Raw genomic sequence first — 19633 nt, forward strand, 5'->3', positions numbered from 1 at the left:
TATATATACATCTGTATTCGTCTGCTTGCACTGTTCGGGTCGACTTTCTACAGTTATCCTAAAAAACACTTTTGCGCAACAACGTGAATTATAGAAAAGTAAAAAGAATTAGAAGCAAGCTTTTGAATATCTACTACTCTTCAAATATATGTGTAAATATCTTTTTTTACCAAATTGGACACCGTTTTATCTGTATAGGTTTTCCTGTCGTGGACACTTTGTTGCTATGAGGAAAACTTCGAAGAAACAGGAGACTCGTTTCGGTGGAACCTTTTTGATACGACTGTTCGGGTCACATTTGGTTGGATGGCCTACATAGCAGTCCTTTACGTATGCTTGTCCACCTTTGCAAAGTTTGATAATTATACGTACGTATTTTGCTACAAAGACGTTATATGTGAAAAACAAGATTCTAATCCGTTAGCTCGAGAGCACGGAATTTGAAATAAAATACGGAACCGATCCAGTTTCAAGATTTATCCACATATCTTTTTATATGTTTATAAATTTAATATTTTTACGAAGAAATTACGCAACTGATATTACTCATTTCAGCATGTCGCGAGTATTTTACTTGGTTACGGTGTCTAGCTTTTCGAAACTACTCAATATTGGCATCGTGCTGTGGAGTCCAGTTGAGTTTCTGGTTGCTGCCGCATATGCAGCGGAATTTTATTGGCTTCTCGCACAATTTCGCATGTTACAATGTATGTGATCATAATGGTTTGTTACCTTTGTACAGCTTTTTAGTTTTTATCTAATAGATTACGATAAGCGCGTTAGTTTCAATTTTGTAACGTGGTGCACATTTGCAGAGCCATAGCTGCTACTATGGTTATTGCGTTGATCATGACGAAATTATTCTGTGCTTTATTAAAGTTGCCTCCTATTCTATCTTTTGAAATATTTTTTAATAAATTTTTTTTGTCGTAGGTACCCTTGAACGTTCGTGGCTGGCCTCACTGCTTTGCGTGGCTGTAGCAGCCTGGGCGAAATGGACGTTAGCAGCTTCATCAATACCCTGTGTCGTCTCTAATCAATTCGTTGATTATGTTTAATTCCAAAGCCACCTTAGCAATGTTAACAGCGAGTGGCATAACCCGCCCGAATCACCAACGGTCATAACGGTATTACAATTAAATAGAAAAATGCGCTACGGTAATTTGTAGAACTCAGCGTAGCACTAAGTACAACACTCCAGTTTTAATAAAAAAAAATAGAATTTTTACCCATTTGTTAAGTGTAACGTGTGATGAGATTTAGATGATCAGAGAGTTTAAATTCTATCAAAACTCGATCTCGAAAAAATCGAAAAATTAAGACAAATTTCCAAATCAAGGTTACTTTTGTCTTAGCATGTCTTTTATTAGAGTACCTAATATTCTTATTATCATTGTTATTAGTCATTGTTAGCTGCATGTCTATTTACAATGTTAGTACTTCTATTCGTCACATAAGTTGAGCTTCTTTGCTAAGCTCGAGTCGCAGCTCCTAAAAGTTGCTAAAAGGTGCGCAATAATTGTAAAAATGGCAACGTCTCTTCCGATCGACAATACTTACAGGTACTGATACTTGCAAATATATCAATCAATCAAATATTTAATTTTATGCGGCCTAAAGAAAAACGTCCATGCTGCTTCAACAAAATTTTCTTCATTCAGGACCTGTAGATTAATGAATTCCAAACAAACGACTGAGTTAATATCTCCTCTAGTTAGGCTTCGTTAACAACGGAACATGAAACATCGCACAAAACGTTTATATAATATTCCTTGAAATTTTTTAGAGCCAAAATGTTAAAATCAGACAATAATCGCTGTAAGTAGTAACATATATAGCTATGTTCTTTGAGTTAGGCTCTGGTTTTTGCACTTGCGACTTCACACAAAAATATACTTATTGTATGGAAGCTAGAACGAAACATACAAAAAACTCTTGAGAATTTTAGCGTTTCGCTCTTGCCTGACAAGTGCTAGCTAGTGTTAACTAGACGGTGTCATGATCTCGCCTCATTTATAATAAACCTTGTCGTGCTTGTACGATTAACATTACTAGGCATAGTTATACTAGTTCTCTATATTTTTTTAGTGCACTTCTTTAAAGTCTCTTCACACGGCTGTCGTCTGTCGCCCACAAATCTCAAGCACCTTCTCGCAGACTTTAGCATAGTCAATTGAGCTGCCGTTAAGTCGTTTTCGTTTTATGACAAGGCAATTCCATTCTAATGAGCGAGCGACCTCCAGCTCAAGTGTTGACTTCGCAGCTTTCTTTTCTCCTGGTCGAACATTTTCCCTTTCGCCATCCTTCGAACTGCAAAGATGCGGAGAGAATCGCTATTGAAAGTTAGGACCTGCCTCCGCACTATTTAGCCAAACTTAATTGATTCAGTAAAGCAAACAGTATAAATTAGTAGTAATACTCGCGAAAGAACAATGTACACGCACTAACTTCAGACCCTTTATTACTGCCATGTCAGAATGTTTGAAACGCGAGTTTAACAAAGCAATCGGTACATCTTGAAATTTCTAAATCTTGGCTACATACCCTCTGATTACAAAGCCCTTAATTTCTGTCTTATAATTGAGCTCCTGCAATTTAGACTCCAGTTTCTGTAAAAGCTCCTGATAGTTAACTTCGTAGGGAACCTTGGCCACATTTTGCGTGTGCTTGACATATCTGAAATCACAATGAATAACGGGCATTTCAATTGAACATAGGAGAATGTACGCCAAATAATTATGCTTACTAGAAACAGCAAATTTTTACCGCCGCCTTGTGCAGAATCAAATAAAACCGCGAAAAGGTGAAAATATTACTTTTCCTTCAATAAACTGATTACATTCTGTAATTCAAGTGGATACCTGGGCTCTGCGTTTAACGTCTTTACAGGGGTAAGGAAAGCGCGTCGAACTTTTCCAATCGATTTGCCAATGGCCTCACGCAAGCGTCGCTTCGACGACCACGGCGTTCCAGATCCCGAATCATTGTTGCCTTTACTACAGCCAGGGGTTCTCAGAGGCGTACGTTGGGGTGTCTGATATACAAAACCACCTTCAGACCCCTCCACGGCACGCTGCGGGGTTGTTGGCTCAGGTAGTCTGAATGGAGAGCGTTCATGAACAGCTTCTTGTCGAACCTGCTACATGCAAACAATATAAATAATAGACAAGTGAGCGAATGTAATTTTGGCACGAAAATAACATACATAATTTTATTTCGGTAAATATTTCGCGAGAGAAGTACAGGCACATTTTGCACGTACAGCCCTAACATGAACCTGTCTCTGCTTACTGGATAAGCGAGATTTTTTATTATCCGAAGGCCTTTATACTACATGTCAAGACCATCGCGATCAAATCGTTTTAGTATGCCAGTTATACGTGTTGTAACCAGTATACACGCATAGTTTAACGATATAAATTCATAATTTATTCACAAAAAAAAAATCAGCAAATGTCTCTTAAACCGAATTTTTGAAATTTAATACAGGCAAATAACGATCCAAGGATTGTTCCCCTTGTGTACATTAGGTGAAACGAGAATCAGCAAACCAAAATGATTTTCTGATTTCTGTTGTTGGTTCTCGTTGCCAATACTCCCAAATCCACTTCGATTCTTTTACTATATGCATGAAGATTTATAAGTTGAACTACGCCTTTAAGCAGATACTTAACCTGTGAGGGACTTCCAATGACCATAAGGTCTGCATCGTCCAAACCATCCTCTAGTGACTTAGACCTTCTGGGCTTCTTGGGTGGCACCACCGTCTCTATAGACTCCTTATCAAATAACGCTTTCCTAACAATCGGTCGAGATTGTCGTTCCTCTTCCTTAGACAGTTTATACGTCAGTCCCTTCTTTTTTCTACAACATTAAAGAACAAAATGGATTCGTTCATTCGAACAACGTTTTGATTTTAGACAATTGAGGATAATTCAAGAATTACATTATAGAAATGTTTGGAAATCTTACTTTCTATAGTGAAGTCTTAATTAACTTTAATGGTAATCACCTTGGGTTGGAAGTGACAAAAACTGGATGTGTTACTGCAGCAGCCAGCCAAACACACCTTACTTGTACTAACCTGTCATGCATGGTAAGGTAAATTCCTGTTAACGAGTCATAATTCCATTTTTCGATCGTATCACTCAACTCAACAGGCGGCCGTTTTAGATACTTTGACATCTCGTTAATGATCACAGGGTCAGCATTATTTATGTCCGAGTCGATTTTCGGGTCAGTAAGGTACATGTCATATGTTGTAGCTGGAAGAAGCCGGCCGCCATCTGTGACCCACCTAAAAGACGTACAGAGTTTTGCTTACTATGGTATCGTTAACAAACTGATCTTTAAATATCTTGTTGTATACCAAACTCGACAACTAAATACTTGTTAAATTGGAGCCGTTTAAATATCCAAACGTTAAAAACCTTTAAGGATAACACAGTCATAAGTCGGTTATTTAAAACCCAGTGACATAACAAACGAAAGCGTATCTTTTCTTAATTCGGATATATACATATATGCTGATTAAGGTCTTCTAATAAATGCGTCAAAAGATGCCAACAGCTCATATTAACTTATAGAACAACACGCATTCAATGCCATCAAACCGGCCAGTTTTAACTTACATATGTGATGCAACGTCGTTCATTGTAAACCGTCTGTTTGGCTCAGCGGTGAGCATTTTATGGATGAGGTTCTTACTACCAGATGATAGGTGCTCTGGTAACTCTGAGAGACCTTTGTTGATTTTCGAAGTGATGACACGGACACTATCACCTTCAAATGGCAGGAATCCGCAGAGAACAGCGAACAATATAACCCCCAGAGACCAGACATCGGCTGCTGTTCCAGTGTACGCATGGCCAGCTAGCAATTCGGGAGCGGCATAGCATGGTGAACCGCAGCAAGTTTTCAAGCTCTGAGCTACTCCTGACGGTTTCCAACTTGCGCAAAGCCCGAAGTCTATTAACTTGATTCGATTCATGCCGTCGAGGAGCATGTTTTCAGGCTTAAGGTCTCGATGAGCAAAACCTTTTGAGTGAATGTATGCCACCGCACAGACCATTTCCCGAAATAAACGCCTCGCATCAGTTTCCGGCACCCGACCTCTATCAACGATATAATCAAACAGTTCGCCACCTTCACAGTACTCCAGCACCAGACAGATGTGGCCGAAGGTTTCGACCACCTAAGACAAAGGACATAGGATTAGAACTCGCAGTAGACATAGGTAGCTTCCATTGTTATCAAGTGTATTAGTCATTGAAAATTATTTGAATTAGTCATAGAAAACTTAATTACTCCAACATTTTTAAAAAGCCGAAACCCATGCCTTTCCAATTTCTAGTTCGGTCCTTCTAAATCCATTTGACCTCCTTTGATAATCTGACAAAATATCAGCGAAACTCCAAAAGTTGATTAAAGCAAAGTAAGGGTAGGCAAGGGTATCTGGGCAAAATGCCGAATTCAACGTACTTTGAAATTTTATTAAATTAATCGAGTAAAAAAGATTAGTTTTTTTTTTTATATGATAGAGGCATTCTGCTTTGTTTTTCAAACTCTTATTCCAGTACTCTAGCAGCTTCTGGGCTTCTGGCTGTCCAAAAGTAACGAGTAAAAAACGTAAGGCAACGTTGTATATTCTTTTACTTAATCCAAGGATACATTGAAGTATGGCAATGAGGCCCCTGCGTTGTCGTCAAATATTCAGACCAGGTATTTTATTGCCGTATGAATATATATGGAACCTCACGTATGATTGACTAATGTTTATAATTAACAATATTGTTAAAGACCGCTTGCCTGATAGAGTTTACAGATATTAGGATGATGAAGATTTTTCAGTGCATTGATTTCGAGCTGAACTCTGGGCAGATCGACTCCGAGTTTTTCTTTGTCCATGATTTTTATGGCGACATTGTGCTTGGTAATCACGTGCGAACCTCGTTTTACTTTCCCAAAGCCCCCTGAAAAAGCAAGAGATCAATCTGTTGTATGCGACTGATAGATTCCAGTGATTTCTTCACTAAAAATACTGCGTTGCGATTTCGGGGTTAGATGTCGTGCCGATTCACAGCTTCACAGTTGTTACTTTTTCTCATCATCAGCAGATTCACCTCACTAAGCATCACGCCTGCCTAGTTGTGCCATTTATGAGAATAGACTAATAGGCTTTATATTTAAGCTTTACTACAAAAACGTAATTGATGCGACACAAGTTACAAGACCAAGCGGTCCTAGATGTTGAAGCCAATTATTTCCAAAGGCTTGGTAAAGAGGTTCCAGAGTGACTTGATATCAAGCTAAGATTTAGACATTAATATTAAAGTTAATTAACTTAAAACTCCGCGTTTGCAAGTATTTCACCGGGGAATTCGAATCGAGTCTTCTGAACATCCGCGTTACATCTCAGAATCTAAAAATATTTACATGTAATGGTGGTTCCCAAAGAGTTTTGTAAATTCTTTGCAATAGTAAGGCTTCACTTTCATCACCCCCATTTTGGCTTACAAGGGGATCTCTTAATTCTGCATCCTTAGGGTATGCTATTTTTGTAGTGTAGCAGAACTAGTTAGAGCTTTACCTAGCTAAAAAGAAGGTAACATTGGAAGGATACTTAGGTGCAGTGAGGCTAATCGACTGCCGCATTAGATGGGCCTTTACTTCACATTTAAATAAATAGAAAAATAGCTTCAAAAAAGTATTACTTTAAAACAAGCTGGTTATAACTCAAGCTACTTCTTTACTACATTTTTAGTTCACTCAGTTGTCAAACTTACCAGAACAGCTGACATTTAGACCAAGATTCCGATGGAAGCCTGCGTTGACTGGTTAGACAGTTTATAACGTACTTATTTAGAAGGTTATTATACTCTACCAACGCAACTATTTTTATAGGAGAACAGTCACTTAGTCTTTATTTCATAAAAGTACACACCTTAACTATTCGAGTTAAAGTACACATCTTAACTATTCGAGTTATCTCAAGCCGGCAGCGTCAAATTGTTTAATATACAGAGTACGGTAATGTAAGGTATAGGCTACAACGGTCCTTTTGTTTTTCCCTATGTATCTATAACTTGGCCAGCAAAAGGACTGTAGAAACCTCAGTTACTTTGCTGACATAGATTATCACTTTACTAGCACCTTTTTCAGTTTATTTAACATTATGTAAACATTACTATTTGATAGTGTCACTATTTGAAAATGAACTTACCCGATCCAAGCGTTTGTTTAACAACGTAATCCTTTTCAAGTTTCTGTTTGACATAATTCCAAGTGGCTTTTTCTATTGATGCCTTAGTCGTGTCGCCCATTGTGGCGGCAGCGACTTCAAGAAGTTATTCGAACGAAACTTTTAATGATGAACACAAACTACACAACCAATAAAAGAAAATTTCAGTGGGTACAAATTAACCCAGCAAACCCAAACAATACCGCCAATCAACCCGCCACCGAACTTCTTTGTTACCCGCCGATGAATGCAAAACAACAACAAGCGTTGAGCAGACGAAACCCAACCGAGACATCTGTTATTAGACTGCGTTGTCGGGGCCATACACGCGCGTCCTCTTTAAACGACCACCATTTAGAAGCGCCAGTGGATGAGGACGTTTGTCATTACTATTTCATTTAGTGATGAAATCCCATTAGACCAATAGAAGACTGGTGGGATATACTTTCTGAGGGACTCAACCGATGAAGTTTTATAGCAAGCCAGAACAACGCGTCCATAAAGTAGTTGACTATTGAGTATAGTAACCTCTTAAGAAACCAGAGAAGAAACGATGTGAAAGACTATGAATATTTTATTTCAAAAGTTTAAAATTATGGCTGCAGTCTATTCCATTACAAACGATAGATATTGTGTCGATTCTACCTTGTCGTAAAGCAGCTATATTTATTTCAAATAGCTTAGCTAATTGTAAGGCACGAAAGTACCTGAAATTCATCGATAGGCAAAGCATGTTCGCGAGAATCGGTGGCAGACAGACATCTAATAAGATATGCAAGTAGGGATTGTTCGTTAATGAAAGAAGCAGATCTGCACGCAGCTGTTACAATCCCTGACAATCGAGATCAAGTTCAAGTGACCGGATGATTTGTCCTAGCTAAAAGTAGTACTACCGGTTGTACTGAATAACGTAGCTTTTCAATGAAAACTTCAAGTACAATAACTTTTATTCGGTCAAAAAGTGACTCAATAAAATCTCTATTATTCTAATAAAAACTCTCTCAAAATACGAAATTAAATTATACGGTATTATGATTTATTTGACTTTAAAGAGCAAAAACGACTGCACGGTGACTACCTGCACATTATAATTACATCAACTCTTGCGCATTTGGTTAAACACGGTAGATCATGTAGATTTAAATCAAAGCATTCTGATTCGCAAATTTAATTTATTTATTTTTTGTTTTTTTAATGAATTATGTAAGATTTTTTACTGACCAAATTATTTTCATATGATTTTCGGTCAGACCGACCTTCACAGACCAGATGGTGTATTATGGATTTTTCAAGGTTCCATATGATGTTTGTCAGCTCTGCATCTTGACTGTCATTGTGTCCATTTTGTAAAATCCCGTACAACAGGAGTATTAATAAACCACATGTAAATAGACTAATAAAATAACCGAAAAAAGCTGTGACCGGGATGTTTGATCACTCAAATAAGGAAAACTTTAAACAAAGGTATCATTTCAGCTGAAATACGACAGATTCATTCTATTCTCAAATCTAATTTGCGAGGCTTACCACTGGATAGGCTGTCAAGAGGCATAGGCATGAGCGCGGCTACGACCAATCTTCTTTCAAACGATATATCATGAAAGACTCTTTACAGTTGATAGCAAGTGCTTTGAGCGTTGCTGCACCTAATATTTTGAGTTTAACTTAATTTTAAAGAGTTAATTTAGATAACCTTTGTTTAATGCCATATTTAAATGAACACTATCAATCTGTCCTGTGGTAACTTCGTGTCACAACATGTTTTCCAAAAAATATGATGTGCTGTTAATTACGACGAAGGAAATTCTCTTTAAAAAATCATTATTCACAAAAAGCGTAACAAATATCTTTTGAAGCTTTTATCCGGGCCTGCTATTGTTTAAAGGAAATAACACAAACCGATTAGCTTGAGAAATCAATAATAACTGCTCAAAGTAACTGCGTTTCGTAATAAGTGAATTTTCGAAGTTACGACAGCATAATGCCTATTCGTAATAAAATAGCATCGCTTATTATAAATTATTTCACTGAATTTTTTTTGGTAGCTTGGGGTAAGTCGTCTATTATAGCATTCGCATGATTCAGACCAGACACAGTTTTCGAGTGCAACTGGCAAATGGGGGTCAGCTAATGTATTCCGCCTGGCAGTGTCATAATGTGCGGTCATTTTAATAGGCAACTTAATTTTACGATTTAACGGAAGAATACGATTTAACGGAAAACATGATACAATGTCGGCGTCGTTAGCAGCTTAGCTCAGGAGTATCAGACTGAGTGTACGTGAGCGAGAGCGAGAAAGAGAGAGACAGAGGGAGAGAGAGATTAGTTACCGTAAGCTGTCGCGTAGGCCACGCCCACAATTCCCGTTTCCTCGATGAGGAGACAAATTCAAATGGCGCGCCGACACAAAGGCTGTTGATGCTGTTACCACTAAAAGTAGCAGTGCAGCTGTAGCGCCGTGCTGATGAAACCGATAAAGGAGCACGCACTGCGGTTATGAGAAAGAGGAACTGATTCTTGTATAGCTTGGTCTCTGAGTATGAACGGCCAATATCGATTTCGTGCAGCAGACAGCGTAATGATGGCATTCATTTGTTTCTGCGTCAACTCTGACAACTGAGATCATTTGGAGATGACCCAGGTGACTATATTCAGTGACAAGTTAAAAATCGAACCCGAATCAAACGTCAAGGTAAGTATGAAAAGAATGCGGCCCACAAACTGAATTGAACTAGACAAATCTACCACTGGCATGTTATTAGTTCTTGTCTTTTTTTGCTATGTATTGCTTCTTGCAAAGTGTGAACAATACTCGCCTAGTACCAATGTTGACAGATTCTTTTATACTTAGCTTTATATATGGTAACGTTCACCGTTAATACAACTGCAAGTTAAATTATATATTAAGCGTGTCATACGTCGGCGAATATATGCAAACTAATCATTACTGTTGTAATTGTTTACAGCAGATTTAGATAAACACGCTTACGTTAATTGTTATTCAGTTTTGCTTTTAATAATTTTTTTATTGCTTGCTTCAGCTTATTGTAGAGAACTTAGGCTTGAAATGAATTACGTAGATGGCCATACGAAGTTTTTGTTTCTTTTAGATTTACGAAATCAGCCTAAAATACTCGTTAGTTAAAACGTTCGGCTACCTTTTGAGAATTGCCTAAGTACATCAAGTGACCAACTGCTCGGCAAAGTTCGATTTGATTAGCGAAAAATACCATTTAATAATCCCGTCGCACTTAGTCCATCTAAATACGGCACTTAATTACAAACCCAGTTTCTGGCACACAGTTATTAACTGTCAAGTTCCTATAGAAAAGAAACGCGTGTTGTAATCCTACCGAACACAACGAGACTCTTTTGGTTTATTCTAGCCCAAATTGTGCTCACCTATTCTTACTGGTTTTTTCAACCTGTAAGCAATACATGGTGTTATATAGATTGGTATTTGCCTGAGCTATATAGATAGACCAGAATATTTTTCTGTTCCACGCATGCCCGTTCTTTGCTGTTTGTTGTAGAATGCCCCTAGTGCCGATCGGCGACAGTAGAAATCGGCCCAGGACAAGGTCTTTGGCTGCCTCAGCGGAGAGGTTTCGACCTTCTCTACGTTATCTGCTAAGTGCATGGCACCTTAATCAACGTGTGGACAACAGCCCCTTTTCGTCTCTGCAGGAACAGGAATTATGCAAGATAGCCCATGCGAAAGCTGAAGGCGGTACGCAATTGTCTCAATCAGCTTTCTGCGTTCTAGTCTATCGGTACGAAATGGCCTATTTGTGGTAACTCGAACAGAGTCGAATAGATAGTTTAACCTTTCCTATAATGCTGACAAAAAGTATACAAGTGACTCATTTGATATGCCATTGGTTTCGATTGTTATATATATACCAGACTTGTAGTGCGTAAATCATCAATTTCGCTGCTAAATATGCTAAAACGAGACGATTTTATATAAACGCTTTATTTAGAAGTGTATCTGGAATTGATATTGCATGAGAGGCAAACGAGTGGAGCACATTAAAGAACGCTATAATTCTCTGCAACTAAATACATAAATGTACATATTTATTTTGTGTACACCAGAAACTAATTAGAATACTTCGTACGTCTCTTGAGTAGTATACAGTGCATTAATATCAAGATCGCATGGAAGTTACGTTTGAGTGAACCCAATGACCAGCGCCAGTAAGTTGATTGAGCTAAGTCTATACAACCGTTAAACTAGCTTCATTTTTTTGGCATATATATACATATATAAAAATACGTAATGCCTCGCGTTTAGGTTTGCGGTACGCTTTAATCGAGCGTCCACGGGGCACCTCCAGGCATGGAGAAATTCTGGAGGTCGTGCTGGCAAAAAATGGCTTAAAGGTTTTCTTGCAAGGTATCCGGAGTTACGAAACGCTTTCGTAAACGAAACAACTGCGTCAGTATCGGCATCACTGCTCGAATTGCCTTCGAACCTAGCGTCTAGTCAACGGTCCCGCAAACAGAAGTCCAATGCAGGATTGGCGTCCTCAAATGATCATAAAGAAAACAAAGGAGCGCATCCGCAATCCGCGGGCAAAAAAGTCGTTACGATTTCGTACCACTCGAAAAAGATCGGAACTAACCCAGCCCGTCAGCAACGAGATCAAATAAGCAAGCAAAGTAACGTGCGCCAAGTTGTTATTGAAACCCTTGTAAGATAGAAATGGTTCATTTCATCTATCTGTCACAGGGTTGAACAGGCGCGTTTCGTGAATGTTCGGCATAGCAATAACAATGACATTTCGACCGAGTTGTGTGCTTACTTGCCAAGCAATTTTGATAGGTAGAGTGTAATGTAAAATATCTGTTCAATATATGCCATATTTCCGATACTCTAGCTTATGATATGGTAATGTTACGAACACGTAGCAATATCATTTCGCTTTAGTTCCGTCGAGGGTATCACCTCCGAGTAGTAGCATTAATTAACCGAATCGAAGAATGAATGGTAGATGAGTTGAGAGAAGGCGCGCAGTAAGCTGTTATTAAGACTACTGGCTTTAGGATATTTCCAGAGTACTTGTTGAGTTCAATGATCTCAGATATTCGCAGCGCTTGGTCCCAGTCATCGTCAAAGTATACCTCTGCTCCAGTCTAACTTGGTGAGAACTGGAATTGATCGGAGGCACAACAGATAAGTACTGTTGGGTCAAGGGTCTTAATCGTTTGGAATATCAGCTGCTCTTAAAAAACGAAAGATTTTAGAGTTGTGAGTTAGTGTCGGTTCACGTAAACATCTGTGTTGGATCTCTGATCTTGGCTAGCGGATACTACTTCGTAGTATTAAAAGCAGATAGCTGATGCATTTACATGTTGCCTATGTGAATGTTTCCTTTTTTGTGTTTATACTTACAAGAGAGAACTTTAGGATGGAGGAAAATGTTTCCACTTTCTAATCGTAACTCTGTGCGAAGTTGGACAAATAAGAAGTTGTAGGGCTCACTGGATCTGTCACTCGACAATCTTCTACCAACTTTGTACTGTGAACAGTAATTATCCATAGCGAGCACAGAAAAGGCTAAGCATTTGAGGTGAACAATCAATAATTATGCTTGTAGTATTAATGGCATTTGATCTCTTCGAACATAATTTATAAAAAATATTGTTCCGTTAAACCGAAATGGCTCCAGAAGATGAAACAGAATTGGTACTATGTAAAGAAAGCTGAAATAAAATAAACAGTCAAGAACAAGTAAAAAAAATCGGAATCCGGTGCATGTATTGCAAGAAACGATAATTCTGTTCATCGATTGAGTTTCGACCTACGCTTAACTATATGGAAAGCTACACAGCTGCAGTGTACGTTATTCGTTGCAAAGATTGTGTGTTTAGGGCTTAGTTCGGGTACATCTCGATTGCTTAGTAGTCATCGTGAGAGTAACCTGGAAACGTCGCACATCTATGGTTGAATCCTTAGAGCTGGAGTGTGTAGGGCTCATGCGTCGACCATCCATTAAACATACCTATCAAGCATGTCGTACGGTTGCATAACTCTATGCTCGTATATAGACGCAGAATATTTTTACTGGGTTAACTGCACAATATACAAGTTGTATGTGCATATTAGCTAAATTAATGCTACATCTATCGTTTTTGCAATCGTAAAAATAGAATAAAATACAGCTACTTTATTGAAAAAAAAAAAATTGTTTTTTTTTTGTGAAATGTTTTAATGTACTTCGTCAAAACTCCATGTACCTCGCTTGTTTGAAAAGAGCACCTCGTCTCACCCAACGTGGTCAATTTGGTCAGCGTGTTTTTCATTCTTTAACATCCCAATAGCAAAATCATTTAATTATTGTCAATTCGTCTGTTAGGATGATCTTCAGAGGTTTAAAAACTTGATGTCGGCGCCCCTAAGGAACATAAATAACCGTGTTTCTGACTGTTTTCTGTCTTCTTGACTGTTTTAGCATCTAGGTAGTCCAACTAAAATTTATTTTCATATTGCGCACGTTGCGATAACGTAATATACGTAACAATAAGTAAATATCATCTAGGTGGATTTATTATTTAGCTTGACGTAAAGTGTTTCTTGACCAACTTATGAGGTAAGAGAATGTCGGATATAAAACGGTGTCTATTATTTTATTACTTGCAGAACATAGGTAACATGAATATCATGGTTTTAGTTAAGGCATTATGGATGAAGATCTAAATTAATAAGTATCGTTAATCATCACGTTCCTCTAGGCCTTACATCTTTAACAGCGCAAGTTGACTTCGAATCAATCCCAGTTGAGCTCTATTCTTTCTTGCTTGAATTCTATAGGATAATGATAGTGACCTGTGAACCTTGGCCTCATAGATAGCAATTAGAGAAATATTACTTAGTTTACGTGTGATATGATATACGAATTTTCGTCCTCTGAAGGTGCTATGCAGAATAGAATTAGTTGTTCCACGTAGATACTTATCAGTAGGATGGAATGGTTTCGCTTTGAGCCCTGCAATCTTTACAAGTAAAGCATTGTATGACCTAGAGTTAAATTCGTATAGCGTATTCCTCGGAGCATACGTAAATCTAAATTAAAGTCGTGTATGGAAAACGAATTTTTGAGTCCAGGAGAAGAAATAGGTTTTAAGGAATGTGGCCGAATGATTGCTATATGTCTAAGAACCCTTCAAAGTTGAAACGACACATTGACAAAAAGGTTACTAAAAACATACCATTAATTGTAGCTTTTTTCAACAAAGCTACAATTACTTCTTTCTTCGTTGACCACAGGTATTCATTACTACCGATAGCATAAGCTTTTCTCTCCTTATAGATGCAGTATTAGACACAGAAACCTGCTGGTGCTAGTCAAAATGACCGCGCAAAAGTTGTCTGCAGCGGCGCGTAAATTCGAAACCTGTTGTTGCTTTTGGGCGAGACTTTAATACTGAAAGAGCTGATAGCTGAGCATCAGACACAATCGCGCAAAGGTTAGATTGTTCTGGGCAGTCTCGTAAGCTTGCAGAACGTTTTATCCGTTAAGGACCACGTTTTGTCGACGCACTGACAGTGGTCGTTGCGATTACGGTTACCCCAAGTTTTCCCTTAGAAAGGCAGACCTCGGATCCTAGTCTTCCTACCCATTGGCCAAGGTAAGAGAAACAACCTACGCAATTAATAAGCAAGACCCATACATCACCAATTGAACCAATGAACTGCTAAGGAGCCTGCGCTTGTTATGTATTTTTTAATATGGCAGAATGGTTGATTTTATCACAAAAAAAAAACTCTTATTTACCACTATACGTCGCCTAAGTTAGTCATGAAGTTATTGTGCCGACAATTTATCTTTACTCTGCCTTCAGCCATATCTTGTTTTGGTATTATAATGCAGGTTGTAAAGGCAGTCATCACCGATGCTTAGGTATAAAAATGATATGTCATCCGCGGTTGACCCAGCCCATATTTTAATATCGAGTGCTTTTTTACGCGTACCGCTGGAATGTAAGACATTAGTACACAACCATTATAATAAAACGGCAACAGTGCTAACCGGTGCTGATGATAAGTTTGCGACTGTTTGTGTCAACTTTGTGTCCATTTAATATAGCAGTAGTAGGTAACAGTGCCCTGAAGCATTGATTAGTATTCGATTGTGAACTTGAAATTCGCTAAGCGTAACCTTCGGTGCGTCGATTGAATTATCTTCTTATAATTTTGTACAATATGTAAAACACCAATATTATATAAATTTCATTCATCAAATTTCAAGAAAGTTTCATTCATCACAATTTGGTATTGTTTACATTAAAGCTTAGTGGACTAGTTACTGAAGACGAAGCTGCTTGACTCTCCCAATCGGTAACTTGTTTCTCATTTGATAATGTGGTGACTAGTAATAGTCACACGTGAATCCATCAGATACATACACAAGTAGAATAATGTAAGGCAACCTTGGAAATGATGCGTTGGGTCCGGTTTAATTTTGAAATACTTTATATTATATAAGAAGACCTTTTTTATAAGATAGTAAGTACAATTTAGTTGATCGTGCATAACGCTAGTGTATCATTAGTTAGTTAGCTCACTACTGTCACGCCAGTAGGAAATGGGTTGCGTAAGTTGGTACTGCATAGAGTAAGAATCCGAGGATTTTCTTACTGGTTGTGGTAATCTATGCTCAGAAACGATAGGAGTAGTCGTTGCTGACTACTAAATCGTTAATTTCTGAATTTACTGCTTTGATACACGCCAGAATTGAGATCGGTCTCCATTATAATATAATTTCTATGCAGCCATAATTAGTGTACGATGTTTCAAAACTTCGTAAAAATATCTGATTGTGAGGAATACCCTCCTGATTTTTCTTGGCTGACTTTTATTCGTCTCTGGACTAGAAATATTGCTAAAGTAGTATGTAATAATTACCGCACTCAATATAAAAAAGCGGTGTACGATTTCTATGCTCGAACAGACCATACACAGCTGTGACCTATATGACACTATAATGTATGCCTCGTAACCTTTCCTTGTTTCATTCGGTTTACCACAGATGCGTTTCCGCGGTCTACCCCTCGAGTTAAATTGTGGGCCGGTCGACCTTGAACTAACAAGTAGAACCGCCGTAGCCGGGCCATTGCTTCCGCTGTGTGGTCCTTGCGGCTTCGTCTCGGTGTCGTATTATGTGTTGTTAGGTTGCGGACACGTCCAGTGTGATTCGTGTGCCCTTGTTTTTCCGGAGAAGCATGCTCAGGACACGGAAGAACGCAACATTGCCTGTTGCTCCGTATGTAACGAGACCAGCGAAGCGACTCCGATGAAGATTAGTATAACCGCCCTCGAGAAGCTCAACTTTTATTGTCCCTGTGGCATGGAAGGCACCCTGAAAGAGTTGCGCCAGCACCGAAAAGAATGTCGTGTCACCGAGAAAATGTATTCATCGCCGACCACTGAAAGTTTGACAGGTATCGCCGATTCGACTAGCTCTGGCGAAGCAAGCAGCAGCCGTATGATGGACGCCGACAGCATTGCTGCCAATGTCAAGGAAACCCTCCTCATTGAACTACAGCGAGTCGAAGAAGACATCGTAAACCGGCTCGAGATGAGGAGGGCGTCGGTGGAAGATCAGGTCAGAGATTGCATCAGAAAGATAGGAATATTAGAAGCGGAACTAACTAGGCTGCGAGCAGAAAATCAACAAAGAAATACAAATCCCACTACATTAGTGGACATGATTGTTCTCGACACACAACGAAATTCACTGGCTATTCGTAACATAGAGCAGCAGATGACTCGACTACCTTTTGTGGCTAACTCACGTGAGGACATTATTAGATGGGTAGTGCGCCACAGCGCTCAAAGCGTTCTCCTTTGGTTCAACGTTAAAAAACTTCTACAGCAGATGAACCGTAACGGTAGTCCGGCAACGTCCGATGATCAAGAAGCACTTCTTGGGGGTTATCCTTGTCGAGTTCACCTGGCAGTGGGTTTTGTCGAGGGACGTAAGATGCTTGGAGTTTACATTGGCACCTCAAACGAACGCAGCTCGGCCGACTGGCCTATGAAGCGTCGTCTAACTATGAAGGTAGGTTTGACAAAACTAGTTTGACAACGTACTATTAAGATTTGATAGAAATCCATATTCTTACCAAAATACTTTCCTTTTCTAGATACGGGCGATCTGAATTAGGCCAAACTGAACACAGGCTGTTATTCCTGTTTTTAGAGCGCGTAAGCAGCAGGGCTGTATCAATGTATTGTGGTGCGTTCCTGTCGTTTCAGAACAAATAGTGTTTACCTTTAGTACAAAGAGCTTTAAAAACAGCCGTAACGGACGATTGCGTTTCTGCAATGCTTATCAAAAACAATTGCTTTCGTGTGTGTTGCTGTTTTGGGAAATCGCAAGTCGTATGAAAGTATCTTATTGTAACAATCATACATGTAACATGTAACCTTGTTTTAAATTCTTTCCATAGATATACGATAACGACGGAACGCCTTTTATTGAAGACGATATTGGAACAACCGATCCCGAGGCAGGCAATTATTTCAAAGGACCAAACTCGCAAGGCATGTACGGAATAAACGATTTTATCTCCATCGAGATTCTGACTAACCAGAATTTTTACCGCCGAAACCAGGGAATGGTTTGCATAGGGATCGAAAGCAGTAGCTTATGAAGTTTGTATCTAACGAAGGAAGACGCACATGGCTATAGCTAAAAACGCAAGCGGAGGAAGCAGACCAAAGTTGATGTTATATAGACCCGTCTCTTAACGGGAGTACCCAATGGAATAAGCGATGCATAGATGGTTGGTGGTTGATTGAACAGTAGCGAAAATCTTCTATGATGGATCAAAAAGTCGATCCATAAGGCTAAGCCACTTTTGTGCATTCGATTTTGGCTATTTGTAGAGAAAGTCAACGTCCATTAATATTGTGTTATTGAGAATATGGAAATGAACTACTTACTGCTATCATGAATATATGATTTGATCAGCTTATTTAAGTATGCCTAACAGTGAACCGATATTTAAACGACGCAATAATTAGATGATGAATCCGTATCGTTGGGAGAGCGCTATGGCGATACAATTCGCGCATGTATGCGCAAGCCCTTAGAAACATTGGCGCTCGTTTCCTTGACGTAACCTCTGTTGCAAAAAGGAATTTTACATAAGCTATAAATGATCAAGAATCCTTAAAGAAAACTTAATGCGATATAATATTGTAAGTTAAAAACAATATTCTTTAAGTTACAGTGAGTAACGTGCTTCTGTACAGAACAACGACTGGAATAGTTATAGGTAAAATAGGCGTGAAAACGTAAACAGAACCCATATGCCTTAGGAATGAGGTGGTGTAAATCTAGAGCAAATAAACTCGATGTAAAAAGGAACTGCTATCTCCTCGATATTCCCAACATTACTGCAGCGGCCGACGTATATATTTTCTAAGATACTATGAGATTATAGGCACATAACAAAACTATGTTAATTATGTGGAGAGCAAGATAGCCTAAAAGCTGAATAAGTTTGTATTAAAGGGACATTACCACTTGTTAACTATGCTCGATGGTATCACTTGTTTAAACATTCATTGTTCAATATTCATTTCATACTAAATCCTTTAAATAGAAATGGCACGCCTTTTTATTGTACAGTTGCTAAGTGAATGAATTACTATTCACAATAGCGCTCGCGTTGGATGTAAATTCGTCCTCCAAGTGGTTCATTGTGAAAATATGAGAACATAACTAACAGAGGACGTCACTTTTGTTGAGCAAAAATACGATAACAACATAGACTATATTTTATTGATAGCGATGCCGCAAAACGACCAAATACGTAGGCCGTTTGATGGCCATTATGTATACAGTTTGACAATCATCTTACGATCAGAGGGAAGACTGAACTTCACACCGGTAAAGGTATTTACTCCTAATCAACAATCTTAAAATGATCTTGATCAATTACTACTATCATTATCAAATATTGTGGCCCGATTTTTATGATTATTATTATTATTATTACTATTATCTCGTTAATATTCAATTAGCATATACAATCATGTTATCAAACTAAGTGCACGTCGCTTCTAAATGTTTCATAAATGTGCATATGCAGGTGAAGGGCGTATGTATAGGTTACCTTCAAATTCTTGGTACGCAAATACTTTTGTACTCACGAATGTTCGAAGCCTTGTATAGTACTATGAAACTATGAAGACTAATAAAGATTTTACATAATGAAACGAAATTTATTCGTATGAAACGGATTTAGTTCGTAAAGGATTATCATTTCTTAAACGGCTCTAAAACGCAAAAAGGTGACGCCAATATCTGTCGGTGCCTAAAGATAAGTTTCCGGCGTTTAGTTCATATGAATTGCTCGCTTTGCAAATGCTTATAT

At 38.5% G+C, this 19633-nt stretch overlaps 4 protein-coding genes and 1 long non-coding RNA gene across 6 annotated transcripts in view; 3 read left to right on the forward strand and 2 right to left on the reverse strand.

Moving 5' to 3' along the window:
• The window catches only part of LOC111249710 (protein ARV1-like), a 2076-nt gene extending 836 nt beyond the window's left edge, over positions 1 to 1240 (forward strand). Inside the window, exons 3-5 of the mRNA XM_022803942.2 lie at positions 199 to 368; positions 556 to 707; positions 934 to 1240. Coding sequence (XP_022659677.1) covers positions 199 to 368; positions 556 to 707; positions 934 to 1058 — 447 coding nt within the window. The 3' untranslated portion in view covers positions 1059 to 1240. The remainder of the gene's footprint in view (positions 1 to 198; positions 369 to 555; positions 708 to 933) is intronic.
• Positions 1241 to 1334: 94 nt separating this feature from the next.
• Positions 1335 to 7501, reverse strand: LOC111249709 (maternal embryonic leucine zipper kinase-like). The gene is made up of 8 exons (XM_022803941.2): positions 7223 to 7501; positions 5809 to 5972; positions 4632 to 5194; positions 4085 to 4297; positions 3675 to 3864; positions 2862 to 3136; positions 2545 to 2676; positions 1335 to 2310 (listed from the first exon to the last, which is right to left on the reverse strand). The coding sequence occupies exons 1-8, from the start codon at positions 7320 to 7322 to the stop codon at positions 2109 to 2111; spliced, it is 1839 nt and encodes a 612-aa protein (XP_022659676.1). The 5' UTR covers positions 7323 to 7501; the 3' UTR covers positions 1335 to 2108.
• A 2144-nt stretch (positions 7502 to 9645) lies between these two features.
• On the forward strand, positions 9646 to 13431 carry LOC111249165 (uncharacterized). Its single transcript, XM_022802670.2, has 3 exons — positions 9646 to 9932; positions 10774 to 11013; positions 11538 to 13431. Exons 2-3 carry the CDS (start codon positions 10775 to 10777, stop codon positions 11944 to 11946), a joined length of 648 nt encoding a protein of 215 aa, XP_022658405.1. The 5' UTR covers positions 9646 to 9932; position 10774; the 3' UTR covers positions 11947 to 13431.
• A 421-nt stretch (positions 13432 to 13852) lies between these two features.
• LOC147756117 (uncharacterized) lies at positions 13853 to 14731 on the reverse strand. The gene is made up of 2 exons (XR_015327235.1): positions 14456 to 14731; positions 13853 to 14239 (listed from the first exon to the last, which is right to left on the reverse strand). It is a non-coding gene; the product is annotated as an uncharacterized LOC147756117 (long non-coding RNA).
• Positions 14658 to 19499, forward strand: LOC111250193 (uncharacterized). 2 transcript variants are annotated; one of them, XR_015327230.1, is made up of 4 exons: positions 14658 to 14875; positions 16276 to 17307; positions 17393 to 17484; positions 17699 to 17838. XR_015327230.1 is itself a non-coding variant. In XM_022805039.2 (3 exons), the coding sequence occupies exons 2-3, from the start codon at positions 16276 to 16278 to the stop codon at positions 17900 to 17902; spliced, it is 1236 nt and encodes a 411-aa protein (XP_022660774.1). In that variant the 5' UTR covers positions 14660 to 14875; the 3' UTR covers positions 17903 to 19499. The 2 variants fall into 2 exon arrangements, 1 of the variants encoding a protein (XP_022660774.1); XM_022805039.2 differs by lacking the exon at positions 17393 to 17484 and having other exon boundaries at positions 14660 to 14875; positions 17699 to 19499.
• Positions 19500 to 19633: the final 134 nt, after the last annotated feature.

The sequence above is a fragment of the Varroa destructor genome, unplaced genomic scaffold (genome assembly GCF_002443255.2).
Source record: "Varroa destructor unplaced genomic scaffold, Vdes_3.0 BEIS01000004.1, whole genome shotgun sequence".
NCBI classification, from domain to species: domain Eukaryota; kingdom Metazoa; phylum Arthropoda; class Arachnida; order Mesostigmata; family Varroidae; genus Varroa; species Varroa destructor.

Excerpts from the sequence above, each read along its gene's own strand:
- LOC111249709 (XM_022803941.2), bottom strand. The coding sequence starts at position 7,322 with ATGGGCGACACGACTAAGGCATCAATAGAAAAAGCCACTTGGAATTAT. Across the intron at positions 5,195-5,808 it reads ATATCTGTAAACTCTATCAG|GTGGTCGAAACCTTCGGCCA; the intron begins GCAAGCGGTCTT and ends CCTTTGTCTTAG. Across the intron at positions 4,298-4,631 it reads AACGACGTTGCATCACATAT|GTGGGTCACAGATGGCGGCC; the intron begins GTAAGTTAAAAC and ends TACGTCTTTTAG.
- LOC111250193 (XM_022805039.2), top strand. The coding sequence starts at position 16,276 with ATGCGTTTCCGCGGTCTACCCCTCGAGTTAAATTGTGGGCCGGTCGAC. Across the intron at positions 17,308-17,698 it reads AGCGTCGTCTAACTATGAAG|ATATACGATAACGACGGAAC; the intron begins GTAGGTTTGACA and ends TTCTTTCCATAG.
- LOC111249165 (XM_022802670.2), top strand. The coding sequence starts at position 10,775 with ATGCCCCTAGTGCCGATCGGCGACAGTAGAAATCGGCCCAGGACAAGG. Across the intron at positions 11,014-11,537 it reads TTCTGCGTTCTAGTCTATCG|GTTTGCGGTACGCTTTAATC; the intron begins GTACGAAATGGC and ends CCTCGCGTTTAG.